This window comes from Kwoniella bestiolae, chromosome 5 (genome assembly GCF_000512585.2).
Source record: "Kwoniella bestiolae CBS 10118 chromosome 5, complete sequence".
Classification (NCBI taxonomy): domain Eukaryota; kingdom Fungi; phylum Basidiomycota; class Tremellomycetes; order Tremellales; family Cryptococcaceae; genus Kwoniella; species Kwoniella bestiolae.
Window position 1 is genome coordinate 1,179,701 of NC_089245.1, and position 20,829 is coordinate 1,200,529.

At 47.6% G+C, this 20,829-nt stretch overlaps 5 protein-coding genes across 5 annotated transcripts; 3 read left to right on the forward strand and 2 right to left on the reverse strand.

Moving 5' to 3' along the window:
* Positions 1-329: 329 nt before the first annotated feature.
* On the reverse strand, positions 330-3,343 carry I302_106828 (uncharacterized protein; the record flags this gene model as incomplete). The annotated part of the gene is made up of 5 exons (XM_065870337.1): positions 330-1,419; positions 1,479-1,626; positions 1,693-2,437; positions 2,504-2,881; positions 2,963-3,343. The coding sequence occupies 5 exons, from the start codon at positions 3,341-3,343 to the stop codon at positions 330-332; spliced, it is 2,742 nt and encodes a 913-aa protein (XP_065726409.1).
* A 687-nt stretch (positions 3,344-4,030) lies between these two features.
* Positions 4,031-11,314, forward strand: I302_106829 (uncharacterized protein; the record flags this gene model as incomplete). The annotated part of the gene is made up of 17 exons (XM_065870338.1): positions 4,031-4,404; positions 4,604-4,948; positions 5,002-5,063; positions 5,115-5,908; positions 5,958-7,067; positions 7,120-8,580; positions 8,644-8,716; positions 8,768-9,103; positions 9,160-9,397; positions 9,464-9,931; positions 10,005-10,149; positions 10,218-10,301; positions 10,354-10,576; positions 10,640-10,738; positions 10,824-10,941; positions 11,017-11,149; positions 11,219-11,314. 17 exons carry the CDS (start codon positions 4,031-4,033, stop codon positions 11,312-11,314), a joined length of 6,159 nt encoding a protein of 2,052 aa, XP_065726410.1.
* A 682-nt stretch (positions 11,315-11,996) lies between these two features.
* On the forward strand, positions 11,997-16,031 carry I302_106830 (uncharacterized protein; the record flags this gene model as incomplete). Its single annotated transcript, XM_019192518.1, has 12 exons — positions 11,997-12,072; positions 12,193-12,224; positions 12,378-12,556; positions 12,637-13,169; positions 13,276-13,592; positions 13,675-14,094; positions 14,247-14,525; positions 14,624-14,892; positions 14,962-15,066; positions 15,165-15,452; positions 15,550-15,668; positions 15,751-16,031. The coding sequence occupies 12 exons, from the start codon at positions 11,997-11,999 to the stop codon at positions 16,029-16,031; spliced, it is 2,898 nt and encodes a 965-aa protein (XP_019045515.1).
* Positions 16,032-16,374: 343 nt separating this feature from the next.
* On the reverse strand, positions 16,375-17,765 carry I302_106831 (uncharacterized protein; the record flags this gene model as incomplete). Its single annotated transcript, XM_019192517.1, has 5 exons — positions 16,375-16,452; positions 16,613-17,273; positions 17,337-17,410; positions 17,541-17,635; positions 17,702-17,765. The coding sequence occupies 5 exons, from the start codon at positions 17,763-17,765 to the stop codon at positions 16,375-16,377; spliced, it is 972 nt and encodes a 323-aa protein (XP_019045514.1).
* A 1,484-nt stretch (positions 17,766-19,249) lies between these two features.
* Positions 19,250-20,597, forward strand: I302_106832 (uncharacterized protein; the record flags this gene model as incomplete). The annotated part of the gene is made up of 4 exons (XM_019192516.2): positions 19,250-19,536; positions 19,614-19,940; positions 20,063-20,188; positions 20,261-20,597. 4 exons carry the CDS (start codon positions 19,250-19,252, stop codon positions 20,595-20,597), a joined length of 1,077 nt encoding a protein of 358 aa, XP_019045513.2.
* Between the last annotated feature and the right edge of the window lie 232 nt (positions 20,598-20,829).

A 20,829-nucleotide genomic window follows, 5' to 3' on the forward strand; every position in this document is an offset into this window, starting at 1 on the left:
GCGTCAGTGAAGGCACAGGAAGAAAAAATGTTATGACACAGATAGACAAGACCTAGGGTAAGGAAATGGGGTGCTGTACTGTATATACGGAAGAGATAAGAGAGTCGTGAACCAATGCATATTGTACATACCAATATATGTCAGTGCCGGAGGTCAAGCTTGCAAATGACAACCTGGAAGAATTCAATTACGTGCGATATGGACATCATATACATGGGTATATCTACTATGTGCAGGATATATCATAATCTACTGATCTGATAAATGTACTAACCCCTCATTGCTAAAACATATCATTCACTCCCCACTTCCATATTTCCCATGAATCTCTAGCTCATCCCCTTAACTCTACCCTCGCCTTCCATCCCCCCAACCCTAACCCACCTAACAGCCCCACCGCCCTCCACAACCTCATCTTTCTCTCCCATCTCCCCATCCCCATCCCCATCTCGTAAAGCCCTCATCAACCCCCTACTTTCAAAGGCGGAGATCTCCTCAGAAGTAGTCCCAACAGTAATATGTAACAGGCTCTTCACATCATCCGGCAGTACACTCTCCAAATCCACCTCTTCTTTCCGTTCCTCAGAGAGAGGGATGGGTCTGAAATCCGTTATAGCAAGTGTCATAACCCTTTGATCCCAAACCAAATGCGTAATTTCAAATCTGAATAAAACAGATTTGGGCATCTCAGATAAAGCTTTACAGGTATCCCACAATTTCTTCTGTACACCCCCTTCTACCTCTTCACCATCCGCAACTAATTGTTCGGCCTCCATAGCTACGTTCTTCTCGTGAGATAGGGTTATATGCGGTTTCGAGGTGATTCGATTTTGCGATGAGATCTTCTCGAATACCTCTTTAGCAGATTCCAAATATCCCTCTTTCAAGGATGATGACTGTAGGATGCTTTCAACGATTTGAGAGAGGTTGATCTCAGGGGCTATACCGAAGTATCTCGTTGGTTTACCTACCTTCGCGGGTGCGTGGTAGGGCGTCGTCACTTTATATTCTGCTGCTTCGTCTAATGCTTTGTCCAGCTCTTCTGCTTTAGGTTGAGATAATCCCATACCCTCGATGCCTACTATATCATGTACTATCTTTCCTAGTACTTCTCTAGGCGAGTCGAGAACTCTTACATCGATGATTTGGTCGAAAAGGACTGGGTCGGGGGAAGTGAAATTTCTAAGAAACTGCCCCACGACCGCCTCGTGCTCTGCATCTATCGTTGGATCGGGTCGGAGAGTCTGGTGGTTGTCCCCTCGGGATACTACCCTCTCTGAACAGATACGGAGTAATCTGTGATATGGCTGAGACGAGATATCCCATACGATCCCAATCAACCGGACATCGTATTTCTGCATAGGCTTTGAAGAGGCTATGGCGGAGAGTTCTTCATAGTGTTTGGGTATGTGATTGTTTCTACATCACATGCGAAGGTGAGCTGGCTAATCTTTGTCAACAGAAACAGATCAGCTCACCTATCTGCATACACCACATCTTGCTTCTGTAGTAGTGCAGTGATATTCTTGATGAACGTTGGAGCAGTCCGTTTGGTGGTGATATCGTCGCTTTGTGTATGACCGAATCCGAATAACTTTGATAATGCTACGCCGACAAGTGTTTTACCTGTAGACGAGAGAAGCGTTTTAGCTATCCCATTATCACCAGAAACATACACTTTAGCTAACTCACCACACCCCGGCACAGCGATGGGAACAACAATCCATTTCTTCGGTAATCCCTCTTTACTCTTCACCTCCTTGTCTACCCCATTCTGACCTAGTACATTCTTTACTTTCCCTTCCCTAGCGTCATTCCATAGTTTCCTCGCACCTTCATCCTCTTCGATCCACTTTAAGAACCTCTCCCTAACTCTCACCACACCTTTATCGTAATTATCGAACAAACTCGGTTCACCCTTCATCATCTTGCCTGCCCAATCTGCATACACGCCAATTTCAGGTCGTTTGGATTTTGTTCGCACCTTCTTCCAAATCGCTGCTATATCCTCTGGTTCTCTCTTCTCTAAGAGGGGCAACATCATTCGGGTGATTTCTCGCCATTGTCGATATAAGAGATAGGGCTCATCGAATTTCACCTTGAAGAAGAATGGAGATCCAACTTTGTATGGTGGTTTACCTTGTGATTTGTTGTTCTCGGATTGTCTGACTTTGCACCGTACGACGAAACCCTCAATCATGTCGCCTTCCCATGAACCGGTTTTGGCTACCTCGCCGGTGAAGTTTTTAACCTCTTCTAGGGTTTGAAGTTCCACGTATTTGGTTTGGATGAAGCCGAATTCTTCTGCGAAGGATTTGACCTGATCAGGAGGAGAAGTGGAGAAATGAGGGGTGTTGTGGTTGAGTCCGTGGAGATGAAGACCGGTCCAATGGGCTGGGGTTGCTATAACGTGCTCTTCGAATGAATCGTCGCATAGCTATACCCGTATGTCTATGAGCTTGACACCTTCATTGAACGGGCAACACAGTGCACGAAAGCTCACCTCCAATACAGCAGTCATATTCCCATCCCACAACTTCCTTGCTATCTCCACTTCTGTCTTTCCCTTGGCTGATAACGTCTTCTTAACCCACTCTCGACCCACTGCAGCATGCGCTTTGGCTTCTTCGTGTTCCGCTTTCTCCTCCTTCGCTTCCTGTTTGTCTTTCTTATTATTCTGCTTTTGAATTTGGTCTTTAAGGGATAGCTCGGCTATACTGTTCACCACGTCCTGGTCTTGCGCTTCGGTGGTAGTTCCCAAGGAATGTTTGGAAGCTACCAAGAGATGTTCAGGAGAGAGAGCGGAGATGAGGATAAGACACCCGTTAGATTTGAGGGTGAGATGGTAGGGAGGTTCGGTATGATTCTTCATTGTCGACCACTAAAATGTCACATACATCATATTCAGTCATTTGAGCTTCGTATATCATATATCAAGATTGGCGCATAGGAGTAGACTCACATTGGTCCACTCTACTTCATCTATATTGAAGAACTTATCATACCCCCTAGCTACGATCCTATCCTTGGGCCTTGAGCACCCCTCACCTGCACTAGCCACTTCATTGGGTAAAGGATCCTCATCCTGTACTTCTTCAGTGAAGAGCCCTCGAGCCAACGTCGGAAATGGATTCCGAGCGTTGAAATACATGTGCTCAGTCATTTTCCAACTTGTAATTTTCCTATCTCTCAACGGGGCTGAGCTCGATTCTCCGTTGTTGGAATAGAGCGAAGCTGGGTAGATGTGCACGTTGGCTCGGACAGCTTTGGGGTTTGTCTCTTTGAGATGTCGGAGAGAGCTCATGAGGGCTGGGATGGATTCGGGATGTTTGTCTGCTGACATGTTGGCGGGCTGGGTTGGTGATAGGGGGATTTTTAGGGGAATGGGCGAGGAGATCAAGTCAGAAGATGAAGTGGGGGCATAAGCTGGTCTACGTGTTCTCGTTTATCCTCTCGAGCTAGCTTACGACCAAAGTCTGAGGTTTGAAATGAGGTTAGGTCATTGACTCGTATGAAAGCAGAATCATCCTTCAACTCTTCCATTCTTCATCCACCTCCACCATCCGACTTTACTATTTTACTCGATACTAGTCAAGCAGCACGGACATCAATGCCATGTCCATGGGATCACAAGGGGTGTGAGGTGTGTTTACCACGTGACACCACGTGTGCCCCATCTCAGAGTAGCGGGTCAGTGCGTACGTAGTGGTGATAGAGGTGGATTGAGGTGACCAAGACAAAGAGCAGAACAGATACACTCATACCTTACACCTTCCTCTCTTTCCTCTCTTTCTCTCTTTCATCTTTCATCTTTCATCTTATCCCTTCTTCATCTCTTATCAAGATACATCGACTCATTCATGACGCACCCTAATCAACTCATTCATTCCCAAGCGTAAGCTTACAACCATAACCGAACATCATCACCAGTCATCGGACGACCATAACCGATTCACCCCTCAAACAATCAACCTTACCTCCATCTTCCCATCCTTCACAAGTGGGATAGACTATCATTACACACCTCTCAATGAACGACGAGGTAGATACATCTCAATCTCAACGCAATCTCAATCTTGGATCCACATCTCAACCGCGCACATCTTATAGCAATTCAAATATCAACGACGACCAAGCACTATCAACCAGTAAACTGTCAACTACCAATAACGAAACAGATCCTCGTCCGACACGAGGCAAACAAAGAAGACAATCAGACATCATTCCTCCATCACAAATCAACGAGCCAGCTGCAACCCGTCGATCAGCTAGATTATCTATCGGTAGTAACACCGCTCCTACTTCCGAACTTCTTGGTCCCAATCCCGGTTCTAGCACAGGTGGCAAGGGAAAGAAACGAGTCCATATAGAAGAAATACCCCCAGTCGGAGGTAGTAAGAAGAAGTGAGTTACACTTCCTCCTTTTTATCTTCCGACCCATAACATCGCTCCGCGGCGCCTCTTCATCGCCTTCTCTGTCCAGTACCAATTTTTCTTTCTCCAACAATCTCTATCATCAAAGGAGGTCTTTCGACTCGTGTCTCGATGACTCCGCTTCATTCCTGATTCTTACCGATCTGCTCAAGCTGACTATGCCTTGTAGATCTCGTGCTTCCTTACCCAAACTACCTGCTTCCTCTGATCCCGCGGAATCTCCCTCTACCTTAACTGGTTCCGACAGAAAAGGAAAGAAGCGGGCTCCCCGATCACCTACTCCTCCCGCATCTGATCCTGCTCCACCAACTACTGAAGCTGCCGCCAAACGTACAAAGAGAGCTTCTGTCACTTCTATTGGCAGTGGGAGATACGACTTGAGGCATAAATCGGAGGAGGAAATCCAAACTACTACCCCCACTACCAGTGCCAAAGGAAAAGGAAAGGCAAAGGCGATTACAAAAGGGAAGGGAAAGGGAAAGAAAGCTGCTTATAAGATGCCCAAGAAAGCAAGGTAAGTATCTTGTGTTTCTTATCACACTCAGCTGACATGACTGCTACGTACAGCTCAAAGCAAAAGCGACCCACTCTCGGATCTTCAAGTGATAGAACAAAGAAGGGTGATACTTGTAAGTCAATCGCGGGCTGTGATCCGCAACGTCGCGCTGACCTCCCTTCAGCTGCCAGACATCTCGTTGACGACCAAATGGACGAAGATGATTCCCTTTGGATGGATGAGCCTAGTGGATCAGGTCGAGGTGGACTTTTAGACGATGAAGATGACGAGGAGCATATGGAAGGATCAGAACATGACGACGAAGAAGAGGATGAGGACGAGGACGATGACGATGGCGAGGGAGATGCAGGACATAGTGGAGGTGGTCCAGGTGGGAATGCTTATGATCGACTTGCCCGACTTGCCAGTGATACAGGCCTTCATCTCGACGAGGCTACTGCTGCAGCGATATTCGGAGGCGGATTTCGTGCATTTGGAGGTATGATGTCAGGGCTGTCTAATCGCTTCAAGCAGCTCAAAATCAACCTCAAATCGAAAAACGTTGCTACTCGACTTGCAGCTCTGAGAGAGTGCAGTGAACTTCTTTTGGTCAGTAACGAAGATACTCTTGGCGGCGCCTTCTCACCCACCTCCTTCGCCACCGAATTTATCGCAATCCTCAATGGAAAACCCAATATCGACGAAGATCAAGACAGTGGAGATGAGAATCAAGGTTTAGATGAGATGGACGAAGACGCTCAACTCGCTGCGGCATTAGCTATGAGCTCAGGAGGAATGATGCCATCCGGAGATCAAGATGATATGGAGTGTCAACTTCTCGCTTGTAGATGTCTCGCTCATCTCATGGAAGCTCTTCCTGGATCCGGTCATACTCTCGTCCACTTGGGTGCTGTCCCTATACTTTGCTCGAAGCTGGCTGAGATTACCTATATCGAATTGGCTGAACAAACTTTGAGTGTGAGTAACTTTGTTCACCTAACAGTTCATATGCTGACATCCTGTCTAGACCCTCGAGAAAATCTCTGCCGAGTATCCCGCTGCTATCGTACGCGAAGGTGGCCTTGGCGCTCTTCTCAACTACCTACCCTTCTTCTCCACTAACGTACAAAGAACTGCTGTAACAGCAGCCGCCAATTGCTGTCGGAACATCTCGAACGAACATTATTCTCAAATTAAAGAAGTTTTCCCCACTCTCCGTGACACACTCAGTTCGGGTGATCAAAGACTTGTTGAACAAGCTACTCTCGCTGTGGTGAGAACTATTGAGTCATATCGACACAACGCAGAACATCTCGAAGGTCTTCTCGAAGTTCCTACCATCGCAGCCATCAACGCTCTTCTCATGCCATCCGGTGGATCACCACTTGTCTCACCATCGACCTACACTCATCTTCTCAAAGCCCTCACCACTTCCGCTCGAGGCTCAGCCAAGGTGTCCCTCGCGTTCCTTGAGGCTGGTATGACCAGTACAATCTACCAAATACTTACTGGGGTGTTACCACCGGAACATGACGAGGACGAACAAGGTGGTTCCTCAGGAGGACAAGGCTTAGCTGGTGGAATAGCGGATATGGCCGTTTTGCAAAATCTGGCTCATCGTCCTAAAGACCAAGTAGAGGAGGCACTTGGCTTGATATGCGAATTACTTCCACCTACACCTCGAGAAGGCGTTTTCGACTCCAAAGGTTATTCCGAAAAGAATCTCGCAAGAGTCAAGAAGGGTCGAAAGGCAGATCGGCCTGGTGTACCTCGACGCAGCAGTCGAGTAGCAGAAGCTGCATCTGGCACTCCGACTGCCCCTACAACCCCATCTGGCAGTAATGCGCCTCTACCCGCCGACACCGTTACTCCTACTGCTGCAGCGCCAACTGCAGCACTGACTCGAGAAGCGGCTATGCTCAAAGCAATGAAGGAAGCGACCGCTCAGATGGATCAGAGATTAGAATTACTCAAGTCCAACCCTGAGATCATCGGCAAGTTCATCAAAGCTGTTGTGCCGGTTCTCGTAGATGTTTATGCTGCGTCGGTGGTGTTCCGAGTACGAACAAAGGTATTGAATGGTTTGGTCAAAGCTATTGCCTTTGCCGATCCCGAGCAATTGAAGAGTACTCTTCGGGTAAGTGCTTTCGATTGCCTCCGCTGAGCTATTCTTGCTGACTTTTTCTCAGTCTGTTCCCATGGCAAGTTTCCTCTGTGCTATCATATCGTCAAAAGATAATCCTACTTTCGTTCAACATGCCCTACAACTGGTCGAACTCCTCGCCACAAAACTTCCCGAAGTCTATCAAGCTTCTTTCCTCCGCGAAGGTGTTGTATTCGAAATCGACGCTCTCGCGGAACAAGAAATGGCGAAAGAGAAAGCTGCGAAAGAAGCTGCACTTGTCAAGACTGAACCTGAGGAGAATCAAGAATCAGCCGCTGGACCTTCGACCAGCACACCCACTGCCGTTTCTGCTGTTCCTGAAGATCTCAAACCGCTTATATCCTTAGCAGGCCTTTCTGGCGGCATCTCACTTCTTGAAACCCTCAGTGGACCTTCCACACCCAAACGATCATCAAGCTCATACCTCGATCCAAGTGACGCTAACATCGTGCGAGCTCGTATGCTTCAGGCCAAGAAGGTGTTTGACGTTGGTGGAGATCATCATCAAGCGGCATCACAAGTCCTCGACGAGATCAGCGCAATGGTGCAGAAGCTTTGTCGACCTGAAGCCAATGAAGCTGAGTTGCGAGATACTCTCAGAGATATTGCTTCGAGGTTCTCCAATGTCGATCAAGCTTTATCAAGTTTCGAATTGCTCAAAAGTGGCTTGGTGGATGGTTTACTAGAATTCGTCGATATTGACGGAGAAGTCACTTCGTCTGACAGACGATTGATGTTATTTGAAGTATTCTCCGATACGTCTTTGTCCACTCCCTCACCCCTCACCATGCTGGTCAAACGATTACACGAAAGCTTAGGCCGATTGGAGAACTTCGACGTGGAGATTGCCTTCGGCGGAGGTACCGATGCTTCAAGACCTTCTGCATCAAGCTTGAGCAGAACTATGCGTATCAGACTTCAAGCTGAAGAGGGTGAAGATATCCCTAAACAAGTTTCCACACTCAGCGTGACCATTCAAGCTATCGCATCAATGCAAGCTCTCAACGATTACCTTAGACCTAGAGTAGCAGACGGGAACTATGGTTCTGGATTATCAAGGATGTTCGCCGCGTACGCTGCCGGTATGCCAGGTGGGGGAGGAAACCCTACTTCCAGACTCCTCTCAGCTCTCGCAGGAGGTGGCGGACCGTTGGGTAGACTCGAAGACTCATCGGTGCCGACTGCTGGAAGTTCCGTACCTGCCGCATTTACATCTGCTGACGCCAAAGCCCAACCCACCGAAAAGGGTGAGGAAGAGAAGAAAGGAGAAACATCTTCAAAACCTCAGAGAAGAAGAAGTGCGAGACTCAGTGCCCAAGGTATTGGCGAAAGTTCGACGTCGGCATCTGCTCCTGCCGCTGAACCCTCTACGCCTGCTGCCATCGGTGGAGTTCCTGGTTCTGGACCTTCGATCTTTCCGCATATGCCTATGGATATGGACTTTGATGAGGACGATTATTCGGAAGAAGAGGAGTATGGCCATGAAGTGAGTCCCGTCTTATCATATATATATCCTGGGCTTACATACTGATGCCATTGGTTGAGCTAGGTCTTCGAAGAAGAAATGGAAGAGGAATTGGCCCGACCAACTGAGAGCGTCGTCAATATGTCTGTCGCTGCTGGTAAGTGTATTGGCCAGATAACCATGAATGTCGAACTGATGGGAAGAATAGATGGTTCTCGAGTGGAAGCTAAGACACCCGAAGGTACGAGGATTGCTACTCCTCAGCAAAACCCTCCTGCTGCGACTGCAACGGCTGGTCCATCAGGTAGTGGGGCTGCCACACCACGAGGATCGTCTTATGCTGGTGCGGTAAAGACGGCGCCTACCGACTGGCATTTGGAATTCAACATCAACGGAAACAAGTTGTCGTTGAACGATACTCTTTACGGTGCTGTTCATAGAAATCAGGAAGCTATATCTGGTGGCAACCCCGCTGGATATGGTGGAATCTATAGTATGCCAGTTACTATCAAGTTCAGAAAGGTCGAAGGGCCAGCTAAATCAGGTGAGCTAAGGAACTTGGTCATAAGGAATAATTAGACATCTGACCATCGTGCACAGATACGCCCCTTGAAGCTCCATCACCTGCATCTGTCACCAGTTCCTTCCCTGCTGGACTTGAACCAGGTACTCCCACGTCCAAGATTCTCAGATTGCTGCGAGTGGTTCACAACCTCTCGGTCGATGGCAAAGATGCTCTTGGAATATCAGATAACTTCCTGGATGAGAATCTATTTGTCAATAACAAATTGACTGCTAAATTGACCAGACAATTGGAAGAAACCATGATCATCGCCAGGTGGGTTCACTATACTTCTTAAACAAGTCGATGAAGCTGACATGACTCGTCTGTGTCGATGAGTAGTGATTGTCTTCCCGAATGGGCCGTCGAACTTCCTAAACACTTTTCGTTCCTGTTCCCCTTCGATACTCGATACAACTTCCTTCAGTCCACTTCCTTTGGCTACGGACGTCTGATCTCAAGGTCTCAACCAGGTGGCAACTCCCGAAACGGCAGACGAGACGACGTATCTCACCTAGCTCGACTCGTTCGACAAAAGGTTCGAATATCCAGATCGCAACTGTTAGAGTCGTGTGCGAAAGTCCTGGAAATTTACGGGACTTCCACGGGGATATTGGAAATTGAATATTTCGATGAGATCGGTACCGGCTTGGGACCAACTCTGGAGTTCTACTCTTTGGCCAGTAAGGAGTTCGCTAGACGCGCTTTGGGAATTTGGAGAGATGAAGATGAGACTAAAGATGGGAATTATGTGTTCCACCCTAAGGGATTGTTCCCTGCTCCGCTTAATGAAAGTGTCAATGGTTCAGAGTAAGTTTAAATCAGCTTTCAAGAGGCGTCTTTGCTTTGGAACTGAAGCTGATATATTTGAATTGTAATATAGATCCAAGTTATCGTGGTATAAGACTTTAGGTCTTTTCGCTGGACGAGCATTACTTGATTCGAGGATTATCGACGTGAATCTCAATCGAGTTTTCCTCAAGCTTATCCTTGGTCAACCGGTCAAGAAAACTATCGCGACTTTAAAGGTGAGTATGAGCCCAGCTTTGATATCTGGTGGTCTTTCGTTTCTGTCAACTGACATCGCATCTGATAGGCTATCGATACTGCTCTCGCAAGGTCTTTGGAGAGATTACAAACCTACTTGTTCGCGAGAAAAGAGATCGAAGCGCTCAAATTGGTCAGTTGCCTATATGCGGATATCTTTCGAAAGCTGACAGGTAATTCTCTAGCCCGCGTCAACTAGACGAACCAAGCTTGCTGCTCTTACTGTCGGTGGGGCGAAATTGGCCGATCTGTCTTTAGACTTCACCTTACCAGGATACAGCATCGAGCTCAAACCTGGTGGATCGCATATCGATGTGGACGATTCCAACTTGGAAGAATACCTTGAGAAGGTACTGGAGATGACGCTGGGTACTGGTGTGGAGAAACAGGTCAAAGCGTTCCAAGAAGGTCAGTTATGTCATCTCTTCCATGGAATACCGAAGCTGATTGATCTGTGTCATGTGCCTATAGGTTTCTCGCTGGTGTTCTCTGTACGGGAAATGAGGATCTTCTCGCCTGAGGAATTGGGATTGTTATTTGGTAACGCCGAGGAAGATTGGTCTAGAGAGAGTGAGTGGATTTCTGTCCGAGTATCTCCACGAATAGGCCTTGTGGGAGAACTCGCAAGATGCTAATGGGATTTGCAATTGCATAGCCCTCGAACAATCCCTCAAGGCTGATCATGGGTACAACCTCGATTCGAGAGCTGTACAGAACTTGTTGGAGGTCATGGTAGGGTATGATAAAGAGCAGAGAAGACAATTTTTGCAATTGTGAGTGAAGATCCTGTTCCCATCTATTACACATATATATCCTTGTTGCATTTGCTGACGAATGTTCTGACGTAGCATCACTGGTGCACCCAAGCTTCCAATCGGAGGGTTCAAGGGTCTTACGCCTCCATTCACGGTTGTTAGAAAACCTCATGAACCGCCTTTCAAGGCTGATGATTATTTGCCTAGTGTGATGACTTGTGCACAGGTAAGCGTCCCACCTCGCCTGACTTTGGAGAGAAGGGAGCTGATCGATTGTTCTCTGCTGGATTCGCAGTACCTGAAAATGCCAGATTACTCTACCAAGGAGGTACTGGCAGCTCAGATCGAACGAGCTATGAAAGATGGTGGAGGATCTTTCCATCTTTCTTAGTTTGTGCATCGGCATAACCCACTTTCCTGTACTTTCCCCCTCTGTCTCCCATCGCCAACAGCATTTCATTCCTTTTTGTTACTTGATGTTTTATTATACCACCATTCATTCACTCATAACATTCCGATAGATTATGATAACCTTTTGTAAAATGGATCAGATCATTCCCTCATTTTCTCCATCCATGTCCTACCACCCTGTTCCCTTTCCGTTCTTCTGTTATGTCTAAAGTGATGGTCTATGAACGTACGTTAGAATCGAAGAAAGAGCATGTTTCCCTCATGTATCGTGTTGAACGAAGTGATGATGGTTATGATCTGCACAATGATCAAATCGCAGGGATAAGTACTCGTGATGCATACGCACACCAGCAGCTTCAGCTCCTCCTTGGAACAGCGCCAAGACTTATCCCAACACTCCGGTCCGGTTCGGAGTTATTTAGGCACTTTGACTAGTTTGAAGAGTATCCACCCGGGGTATCCACCTGTATCCACCTGACCAGTTTCACATAGTTTACCGTTCTTGTTCATGCTTTTGTGTATGTAGGTAGGATCATACGCCCAGTAACAAGGTAATCAATCACCTTGACATCTCAGGACGATGATGAACCTCAACGTCAACCTAGCCCTAAATCATCACTATTATACTTATCGATAAGACAGGATCCAAAGATAATGTGAAGATGCCTTTCCAACAAGGTCCAAGGAAAGCTGAAAAGGACGAGAAAGGGAATCCGCTGTATCCGTGCTTGTGGATTGGTGAGTTTTGCCCAATAGAGATCCACCCTCCTAAAATCCATCTTGCTCAAGATGGGACGTGGGATCCTTCACCCATCTGATGTGGGTTGTGCTGATGAGGTGAGGTTCGTCCCAAAATAGGATGCAAGAAATCTTTTGGGACTGCTGGTCATGTGAGTCCTCTCTATGCCATGAATCTCTTGGTTGATGTTGCAGATGGATGTGTACTCGTATCCACCGGAACCACTCGTCTTTCTCGTAAACCTACCTACTGCGGGTGTCAACACCACCATGGCTGACTCTGATGTTGGCTATACTGTACACAGGTGCGCAGACATGAGAAGACCCATGTAGGCATTACGCCCTATGCATGTCCGCATTGCGATAAGAGCTTCAACAGGAGTGATGTGCGTGCGAAACATGTATCGACTATGCATCCTGAGAAGGACGGTCAGAGCGGATCGTCCAGCTCGGGTATGCTGGAAGGCGAAGATGAGCCTCCCAGGTGAGCCCACTATTCAACAACGCTCTAAGATCCTCCCCTGTGTATAAGCATAGTACTGATGCAGTGATTGCATGATATAGTAAAATACGTAAAATCTCCATGGACGACGATGGCTCTGAGGCCCAGCACCAGCACGAACGGCGCTACTCGACCTCATCAGACCACAGACGACCATCCATCACCTCCCTAACCGAACTGAACACCACCCCAAACCCAAACCCCTCATATCCTTTCGTGTCTGTCTCACCACTATCCACCACAGTTCCCATACAGGTGGCCATACCAGGTTCTACCCCCCACCAACAAAACTCAAGTATAAACGTCAGTACGATCGACCAACTATGGAACACCTTTAACGACCCCCCACCCTCTGCATCGAGTCAACAACACGAGATATCGACTGGGTTAACGCCCCTGACGAACCCCAGTCCTAGTGTGATGATGTCGTCTGGTCCGGCCGGGATGGCCATGATGCCTCCTCCACCTCAGCAGACCGTCAATACCGGCACACCATTTAGTGTACCTTCTGTGGGATCGTCCAATTCTGGGTTCATCGATCCGGCACACTTGAGCGTAGGGACTAGTACAGGTCTGGGAGGCGATTTTGGAGCGGGTGAGTACTCAGATAGTCTTACCAACATCGATCCCACATCACTTGACCTGCCTCTCTTGCTGCTTTGTGAGACTTGAAGCCGAGCTGATACCAGCTGTTTGTTCAGATCTCCTCGGCGGACCGCTGCCTGCCGATCAACCCCTCGACCCATTCGATCCGAGTTGGGAATGGTTCGGCCAAGTCTTCGGATGGGGCTCAGACGAGAATATAGATCTTGATATAGGCCTGCAAAGTAGCATGTTCGATAAGGGCGGTGTTGGGCCTATAAGCTCTACCGACTCGTTGAGCGCTGCATGGTTATTGTGCTCTACACCCCGAGGAGGGAGTCCGGTGAATGGCGAAGATCCTCAGAATCAGGTTAATAAGGGGAAACCGGTATTGGGGATGCCTGATCCTTTTGGCAGGAAGGAAGATAATCCCTGGGTGAGTTTTGTTTCAGTAGCAAGATGTTTCTCTAGGAGGGAGCAGAGACAAGGAGCATGGGCTAATGCGATTCAGCACTTAGCCAAACATATTCAAACCCAAAGTACCTGATCGTCCCCTAACTCTAGCAGGGGTGAAAGCCTCACCGAGAGCACACAAATGGAAATCACACCCCCATAACCTCCCAGGACACATCGCAATCAACGAGACGTCCCGGAACGCCATGCTATCTCTAATCTACCTATCACATCAACCCACATGGCTTATGCCTGACATCGACGATTTCCCCGATTCTGAGACCCTCTCTGATTTCGTGGATCTGTATTTCGAGAATTTTCATCCGCTCTTCCCGGTCGTACATCGCCCGACGTTTTTCAAGGGCGATACACCTGCTGTGCTGCTTCTTTCTGTAGCGGCCATTGGTGCAACATACGCGAATAAGGAGTTTGGACCGCTGGCGGTGGCGCTTTGTGAGTTGGTGAGGAGGATGATAGCTTGGATGGTGAGTTGGGAGTCTTATTCACCCCGTCACGCAGGCTGCAAACTTCTCAAGCAAAGATATGAGACTGGAGTGAGAAGATGCTGGACATTGCAGAGCTCTACAGAATGGGCAAGTAGTCATAAATGATCTGCTGACACACCGCAATGACTCAGCGAGGAAGCGACCAACGAGCCAAATTCGACCGCAACACCCTCCTCGCCTTTCTCCTCCAGACTGCTTTGGGTATAGCATGCGGCTCAAGGGAGATGTATTATCATGCCGAAATATTTCGATGTAGTATCGTGACTACCTGTAGGAGATTACACCTACTACGCGGGATCGGGTCAGCGATGAATGATTTGTATGCGAGGGAAGAGTTCCCAACGGATGATCAGAGGTATAAGGCTTATATGGAGGATGAGACGAAGCGGCGATTGGGATGGGGTGTTTATGTGAGTGAAGTCATCCTTATTCACCTTTCAGGTGACACTTCTACAACTCTCGGGCACCAAGAATACGGTAGCTGATTTTTGTTGCGGTGAGGCAATAGTACCTCGATTCCCAGATGGTAGCGCTACTGCACATCCCAGCGGTATTCGCAGTCAACGAAGCTGGGATTCATCTCCCATGCGATGATGCCCTATGGGAAGCGCCCGATGCTGATTCGTGGGCTGCGTTAATTGCGAATGGCGAAGCTGCCGATCCGAGTACGACGAGACCTAAATTCTTGAAGGTTCTGGCCAAGTCGCTGGCGGGTGAGGATATAGGATTGAAGATGGATGATTTGGGGTGTGCTATTATTTCATTGACTGTTTGGAGGTGAGTCTGACTTGGATTACCGATAGCTATAAATGTATGGTGATAGCTGATGTGACACTCGTTATGCAGGATGCTGCTTGATCAACAGATGTTGCAGAAAGCCCTGGGGGTGGGATTGACGGATAATGGGATGGATAAACCTTCTTATACTCATGAAGCACATGTTTTGGAAACGTAAGTCTACCCTCCTGACCAAACTGCGCCACTTCAGATGACAACGTTCATGTTGAGTATCTATAATCAAGGCTAATGGTACAATCTTAATAACGTAGCAAACCAGCCCATCTGCTTCTCCGTCTAGCCCAGACGACCTACCTCTCCCCATCACCTACGCATCTTCGTCTGACTCCCGCAGCATTATATCATTCCGCCCATATCCAGTTCACCCGGCCCGGTTTGATGGATCGTATAAGACATGTATCAGGGAAATACGAACCCGATATGACAACCAAAGGGTCCCTGGGATGGCTGAAAGCCTGGATGAAGGATGGTAAAGAGGTTAGGAAAGTGCTATGGCATGCTGGTGTGCTCAATGCTCTCCTGGCGGAATTCTCGAGGGGGTGAGTGATTCGTACGCTTTCAATATCTCATCACCGTTCGTTCATGTTCATGTGAGCTACACCTGATGGCAAGCTGATCATTGCGCGTTGAAACTAGCTCCTTCGCGGAACTCTTCTGGACATTCGATTGTGCGTTGGTGGTTTGGGCGATAGCCAAATACGCTCCTCATCAAATTACAAATAATGGATTGAGATCTGCCTTGTTCGCTGCTAACTGTGAGTGCATACATCGTCGCATCAACCTACCCCATGTCATATTCCGTTGTATATACTGATTTCTCATATTGGCACGATATAGGGTTCGACACGATCCCACCCAACCTATGGCTCCTTCACGGCGGCGAGATGGTATTTCCCTTCCTTGGTTCCTCGGCCAACTGGACGGTCTCCAACCTCTTGGAGTTATTTATGAACAGGTTGGAATCTATGAAATGGGGATTAGCGGTGCAGTATCGCCTCGTGCTGAATACGTTGCTGGAAGCTGAGAAAGTGGGGAAGACGTTGGCGGTAGATGGGGGGAGACCGAATAAGAGGAATGGAGAGGGAGGAGATTATCATACGGACTCGGATGGGAAGTAGGGGTAGTGGTGGGGCTGACATCAGAGGGTTTGGTCTTGTCTATGAGTAATTAGGGGTGAGGATCAACCTAGATGTATTGGATTGTTGTATCTCTTTCTACGATGCAAGGCAAGGCATGGTCATGCATTCGCTTGAGTTGTTCAACATGATTTCTTGGTTCTTCGGTCAATTCCATGATGAAAAACCTATCCTGCTGATCCCCCACGATCATGATCATCATTTCAAAAGATGATTCTGCACATTGCACAATGTATATACGAGTATGCATGATCAGAAACAGATCACGTCATATACAGACAGATAAACCTTCTTCCTTCTATCGCTACAATTTTCACTCTCCAGCTTACAAGGTCTTGCCGTAGATGAGCTTGGCACCTGCGGGCGCGTCCTTGTTATTGGGTCCGTACCAGTTGGGGAAACCCTATGAATAGTGTGTTGAGTCAGCCATCGTTCTTCATCAGATATGTCCGTGTGAGATCGCAGAGAGGAAGCGGGGTGGGGGGGAAAGGAGAAAAGGGGGCAAGGACGGGGGAATAAGAGGGGAAGAGAGGGAGAGGGAGAGGGACGCAATCACAACTCACGAAATCAGTTCCCCAAGGAGGAGAGTTGACTCTAGTCTGTTTACCGCTCTCCGCCAATTTATCCAACTGCTCAATCTCACTGGCATCCAACTTGATAGTCTTCAAGTTCGCCTCTATTCTAGAAGGAGTGACTGACTTGGGCAATACAACAATATTCTTGGAGACCAAATAAGAGATCAGGATGGTTGCTGTAGATTCGCCATGTTTCTCTGCGATCTTGGTTAATACCTCGTCCTTGTGTAATGGGGATGAGGTAGATCCGAGAGGAGAATAAGCCTGAACTAAGATCCCCTTATCTTGACAGTATTTTACGAGCTCGTGCTCTGGGTTGTAAGGGTGCAACTCAATTTGGTTCGCGGCAGGAGTGACCTTAGCGGTTTTCAGGAGTTTCTCAATGATGGGAATACCGGCGTTGGAGATACCGATGGCCTTTACTTTGCCCTTGGCGAGGACTGATTCCATTTGTTCCCATGTTTTGGCTTGGTCCCATTCCCAATCGATGTTTCTTGAACCGTCCTCCTTCACTGGGAAGAGGGGGTGGGTACCATTAGGAACGGTTCGGATAGGCCAGTGCACGAGGTACAAGTCTAAGTAGTCTACGCCGAGGTCGGTAAGGGTGGTGTCGAGGCACTCTTCCACTCTGTCGTGGTATGATGACCATCTACAAATTATACCAAATTAGCACATCATACATACGTTGAATAGGAGGTGAGACAGTACTCACACTTTGGAGGTGAGGAAGATCTCTGATCGAGGTACACCTGAATCTTTGATACCTTCTCCTACTTCCTTTTCGTTCTATGCGATGAAAAATGGAATATCAGCTTGATTTCCCCGTGAAACGGATTTATCGTTTTGTACCGAATCAAAGAAATGCTCGCAACGCATCCACGACTGTTTTGGTTGTTTCAGTAGCTGACACACTCACTTGGTAGCACAGAGCACCGTCAATATGCCTATAACCAGATTTCAAAGCGTGCGCAACGGCAGCTCGGACTTCTCCAGGCTTGGCTTGCCATGTACCTGTACCACCACTCACATATCAACTTTTATACCTTTGTATAGAGCAGTGGGTGGCTGGGGACTCACCAAGACCGATAGCTGGGATGCTAGCGCCAGTGTTGAGTTTGAATGATGGGACAGGAGCGGCCATTTTGATCGTTTGTCTGAATATGTTTGAGCGTTTGGATTAGTATGATATGAAGAGATGGAAGAAGGGTAGTCCCCAACTCCCAAGTGGATCTTCCTTTTACCTTTTATATACCTCATCACCATATCCACTTTCCACCAAGCGGAGATAATACCATGCCGGGCCGGGTTATGTTCGGACCGAGATATCCGATCTACCAGTATCTCATCTCTCTCAGCGGGGGGTTTTGGGCGAGGATCACGTCATACCTATCAGGTTAGTCGCGGGGCTTCGATACATATCAAATTATAGTACTGTGCTTAAAATGTTGAGTATATATGGATGAGCGAGAGTGAGGTGTCGATCTGATAATCAACTATATCGACTAGCCAGATATGCCTCTTACTTGCATACAGCACAGTACATTTGACAAATGGTACAGGGTTTCACTCCTCGCTTTCCTCCGAGAATGATCCGGAGGCATTGTTGTATCGTACAAGAAGGTCCTTTGACCATCAAATCCAATCAACTCTTCCTATTCACCATCACAAGAACTAAAATTACTAAATCTTATTATCTCTTCTCTTATTGTTCATACTTCATCACCGAGCACAACGCCTCATGTTCCTACTGACTAAGACATGCGCGAGTCACGACTACCACGACTTTTCGTACGTTGCAATTGCCCCTCAAGGTACAGAATGGAACCCATAACCCACAACGACAAGGACGGATTGATCCGAGGGTGACGGAATGGTACTTGAAGGATGCGTGTTGTGGATCTAGCTGTCTAGCGGACGGCTACATCAATGTGGGAACGATCAAAAGAAGAATGAGGAAAAGAGGCGATCATCTGTTATTCCATCATCGGACTACTCTAGACTTTCTAGGATGGGGGTGTCCTTGGAGATGGTATCATACCTATTTACTCCAATGAGGTCATATGGCTTAATTTGGATAGTTGGATCGATTGAGAAGCATACACTGCTACTGCTACTGATACTCGGTAACACAGCAATACGCAATCAAAGGATATCTCGAATAAGCCATACCATATTGACGATCACCACGAAGATAGACGCCCCCTGATTTAAAAGTTGGGATTACCATCATGATAGACACGACACTCAGCTACCATCAAATGCAATAACCTCACCATCAACGGGGATAGGGATCAAAAGTGGGGGAAAGGCAGGGTAAAATGTAGAGTGTATGTGTGTGTATATGTGTTTGTGTGTATGTGGACCTGACCTAGCCAATACCGATCCCATTTGAACAATAGCACATCATCCATCATCAAACCATCAATTCCGCTCTAGATCGGTTGACGAAAATCAATCTTAAACTAAAGAGATGATTCAACTCGGCTGTACCGTACTATTATCCCCCCCACTCTGAACTTGCCATCTACAGCACTATCTATATAAACCTACTCATCCGCCCAGTTTTCATCTGCTCTTCTCATTTATATTCTATCTCTCCCTCCCATCTCATCATCATACCTTGTCATGTCTACTATACTCACCACCCACCAATCGACAATGATCAAGCCACTACCACACTCATATCCCACTAAAGAATGTATCGAAGTGACCATCCTCGAAGCTCCATCCTCCCCCTCATCATCTTCGTCATCCTCGTCATCCCATCATGAAGATATCTCGACTCGCCACCCGAAGGTGGATATACCATCATTGACAGACGAGGAACTGTGGGAACCATGGTTCGCCTTTCCCTCGAGACCCCAGATGACATTACATCGTTGGGCGGAAGGTACCAAATCGCAATTGGACATGTAAGCTGGTGTCCCGCCCACCCCTCACCACTTTAATTATATGACATGTTATTAAGTGAGCTGACAAATGATGACAGGTTCACGCACAACCTCCCCTCCTCCCCTCCCACCTCGCTCTACCCCCTATTCCTCACCAAATGCCGATCGACCCTCACCTCCCTCAAGATCCTCGTACTAGGTTCGATCCTCCTCATACGAGGGGTGAACCACGGACCACAGATGGGGAGAACTTTATTTGGCAGGATCATAGGTGATAGGTATAATGATTTGATGGCTTTTAGGAATCAAAATCAGGCTCAGGCTCAGGCTGAGGTCAGGTCGAGTGTTCAGGGATTGTTTGATGATGAGGAGGTTATTGGACGGAGTGTGGATGAGGCGAAGGGGTTGCAAATGAGGGGTAATGAGTGAGTACTCTTCTTCTCTTGTCTGCAAATCAATTCTCCTTACATGATATGCTTCTCTCTCGCTCTTGATGGGACTGTACTGGAAATGTTGATCAATCGCTCACGTCTGTGCGGGGACGCAGGTTCTTCGCTCAAGGGAAATACGAAGCTTCCCTCGAACACTACGGAATGGCAATCATCAAATTAATCCCCTTCGATACCGCATCCATCTCTCCATACGTATCGCAGAAAACAGGATTCGGCGATACGTAAGTGCACCTCCTCTCGGGTGCTGATCTACAACGGTCTGCCTGAGCTGATCCTTCATTTTGATGACATAGCGAACATTCCCTATTGCTATCCATCGCACTCACCTCTATCCGAATTTCTCAAACCCTTCCATTGAATTATCGATCCCACACGACAATCCCCGGATCAAGGTTATACAGACTTACTAAAGCCTCTTGCGATTATGTGTCTTATTCGCCTATTTCCCGAGTTATGTCTGAAGAAGCGGAAGGGGCAGAAGAAGAGTTGGCAGGAAGGTTGGAAAGCCTCGGTAGGGAGATTGCTGAGATTCCTTTTGATAGGGATCAACCCCACCAGAGGGAGAGGGAGAGGGATGGAAGGAGTGTGAGAGATGTTAGAGGGGCGTTTGAGTCGGGGTATAGTCATTGATGGTTGTTCAATGGATCGTATCGTTAGACTTTGCTTGTTCTTGTTACTTTGTAGTTCCCTTCTTGCCTTGTACTTGACTTATCAGTGTCCATCCTCATTCTTGTTTGTTTTCTTGTTTGTTTGTAGGTAGGTACACTTGACGATAGACATGGACATGACGAGCTACGCTACGAAACGAAATGCATTGAAGTATCTGCAAATCCACAAATGCATCTCAGTGGCAGTAGGTGCA